This window comes from Zophobas morio, unplaced genomic scaffold (genome assembly GCF_036711695.1).
Source record: "Zophobas morio isolate AGI-343-1 ecotype UQ-CSIRO unplaced genomic scaffold, CSIRO_AGI_Zmor_V1 ptg000010l, whole genome shotgun sequence".
In the NCBI taxonomy this organism is placed as follows: domain Eukaryota; kingdom Metazoa; phylum Arthropoda; class Insecta; order Coleoptera; family Tenebrionidae; genus Zophobas; species Zophobas morio.
This window is the reverse complement of record NW_026972115.1, coordinates 5,742,522-5,745,585: the sequence shown is the minus strand read 5'-3', so window position 1 is coordinate 5,745,585 and position 3,064 is coordinate 5,742,522. Positions and strand designations below refer to the sequence as shown.

Genomic DNA, 3,064 nt, shown 5'->3' with positions numbered 1-3,064 from the left:
TCACGACGCCCACTGAACCAACCTCTCCAGGTCGTCGTCATCATCATCATCTTTGCTCTTCTTCGCTTTACCAATTTTTCCAGTGGGCGCTTTAGGCAAGACCGGTATTTCCACCAGTTTTTCCTCCAAAGCGCGCTCTTCCAGAGCTTCCAGTTCTAGCTCCAGCTCATCTTCGTCTATATCGTCGTCGAAGCCCACAGGATTCCCAATCGCGTTGGCGATTTCGTTCACTAACTCCTGCTGGTCGGCGATGCTATCCATAATATTATTAACCTCTTCAACGTTGACATTGACCTGGGTTTTTTTTAACGCAGTGGCGGCGTTCTGCATGGTCTTGAGGAGCGTCGTGTTGGTGGTAGCCAACTCCAAAGCTTCCCTCTGCATCTCGATGGTGGTTAGTGTGTTGTCGATTTGTTGTAGCTGTTTTTCGTAACGTTTCTTCCTTCGGAGAGACTGGAGTGCAGCTGATTTATTTTTCGACGCGTTTTTAACCAATGAAACCTTTTCTTTTTCGATTTTTGATTCAAGATATTCCTGTTTTTTGAACAGCATGAACTCCATCTCGTGGAGTTTTTGGATTGCGTCGGAGGTGGTGAAAGCTTGCTTCTTACCGACTAGTTTGTCCAGGAAATTCATTTTGGGTTTGAAATTTGCGGGTTACATTTTGAAGTCGCGTCAGTTTGACGTTTCGTTTAGCGTAATAATGAAATTCTACTAACACACTGTATACGAAGTTTCTATTACAAATAAATATCTCCCGTTTTGACGTCTACCTCTCGTAAATAAGCCCGCTTCGGCCGTATTTCATTTACCGTAATTCGAAAAAGTATCAGTTCCATTTCGACGGCGCGTCTCTATGTAACACAAAGCCCTTGGTCGCCTTTAAAAAATAGGAGCTGGGTAATTTGGGCAAAGTATCCGATGCGTTTCCATTTCGGTTGACAGTGTGCGGAATTTCAGGTAGAAAAGGGTGGTGTGAGGTCCCCGAGGGCCTATAACGGAGTTTGACCGCCGATAGGGCGGCGTACACGTTAAATATTCAGCGAACAGGACGACCCCGGACACTAACTGCTATCCGGCACACCACAATTCATGCGGACTCCTCCATCTGCAGCGCGTGCAATATTTAAAAGTGCATCCGCCGCAAATTCCGGTCAGCTCCGGTTTCTTCGGGATTCGTGGCTGTTTTCAAAGAATGGGAAAAATTCATTGTCACCCGGACGCCTTTTTCGGAAAAGTTTTGAAAAGTTTGGAAACGTTAGGACTTACTTATTTACAACTTAGTTATTTTTTAATTACAATTTTTTTTGTTTTAATAATGTTCAGCGAAATAAACAGGGTCCAACCATTAATCTTATTTTGATATTGTGCTACAATTAATTTTAAAAATAAGAGCAAAATGTTTGATTGAACATCTTACCGATTTCAAAACTCTTGACAGCTGGGTTACTTGAAAGTGAGTATTAAAACCATACAAATAATTACATCGCATTTGTTGAACATACAGATAAGAAGAGCAGTATGATAACAGAAAACAGATTATTCAGTTATGTTTAAGTTTAAGAGTCCGCGTTGAATTTTTATCCTCGACATTGAGATTTTCCGATTTTTCAGCTTTTCGATTTCTTGCTTTTTCAACATACGAATTCAGTTTATTCATGATTAAATTTTTCGATTTTATAATTTGTGAATTTTTCAATTTCTCGATTTTCCCATTTTTCAGCTTTTATTCGTTTGATTAATTTTTGACTTTTATATACTCTCAATTTTTCGATTTTTCAAGTAATCGATGTTTTGATTTTCCCGTTTCTTGACTTTCGACTGTTTTGATTTTTCAGTTTTCAATTCTTCAATTATTGAATTTTTCAGGTTTTTGATTTTCCATTTTTTTTTTAAGGTGTCGATTTTTTAATTTTTTAATTTCTCAGTTTTTGGATATTTCAGTTTTGGGATTTTTCAGTTTTTTTTTTCATTTTAGCAATTTCAATTTTGGGATTTTTCAGTTTATTTATTATTCAATATTTTAATTTTACAATTTTTCAATTTCACGATTTTTCAATTTTCCGATGTTTCAATTTCACGTTTTTGCGCCTCTTCAATTTTATGATTTTTAAATACTTATTTCGATTTTTCAACTTTTCAAATTTGACTTTTATAGACAATGTTTTTCGATTTTTTTAGGTTTTTGATTTTTCAATTTTTTAATTTTTTAAGGTTTTGATTATTTGACTTTTTGATTTCTCAATTTTTCAATTTTTTAATTTCTCAGTTTTGGGATTTTTCAGATTATTTATTATTCAATTTTTCGATTTTATGATTTCTCAATTTTTCAATTTCTCGATTTTCAATTTGTTGATGTTTCAGTTTTACGTTTTTTCAATTTTTCTCCGCTTCAATTTTACGATTTTTAAATGTTTCGATTTTTGACTTTTCTAACCTCTCAATTTTTCGATTTTTCAATTAATCGATGTTATTATTCAATTTAATTTTTGAATTTTTTAAGGTTTCGATTTTTCGACTTCACTTTTTTGATTTTTCGATTTCTCAATTTTTTAATTTTTTAACTTTCTCAGTTTTTGGATATTTAAGTTTTGGGATTTTTCAATTTATCTTTCATTTTCGAAATTTCAGTTTATTTATTATTCAATTTTTCAATTTTACAATTTTTCAATTTTTTAATTAGACGATTTTCAATTTTTCGATGTTTCGATTTTACGTTTTACCAATTTTTGTTTTCTTCAATTCTACGATTTGTAAATATTTCTATTTTTCAATAAGTTTTCAAATTTGACTTTTATAAACTTTTTGTTTTTCGATTTCTCATTTTTTTAATTTTTCAATTTTCAATTTTTTAGGTTTTTGATTTTTGATTTTTCAATTTTTTAACATAAGATACGACTAATTTTGGCACTTTTTCATATACTCATTCCATTCCTACACAACAGAAGAACATAATTAGCCCCGCCCACCCACCCTGCCTCCATTTCGAGTATTGCTTTTATCCGCTCTGAATCGGTGCAATGATCTTATATTGAACAGAAATAAAATTAGTCGTTAGAATGAG

At 33.2% G+C, this 3,064-nt stretch overlaps 1 protein-coding gene across 1 annotated transcript; it reads right to left on the bottom strand.

Moving 5' to 3' along the window:
* LOC135126004 (charged multivesicular body protein 4b-like) lies at positions 1–642 on the bottom strand. The gene has a single exon (XM_064051793.1). It carries the CDS (start codon positions 634–636, stop codon positions 1–3), a length of 636 nt encoding a protein of 211 aa, XP_063907863.1. The 5' UTR covers positions 637–642.
* Positions 643–3,064: the final 2,422 nt, after the last annotated feature.

Excerpts from the sequence above, each read along its gene's own strand:
- LOC135126004 (XM_064051793.1), bottom strand. The coding sequence starts at position 636 with ATGAATTTCCTGGACAAACTAGTCGGTAAGAAGCAAGCTTTCACCACC.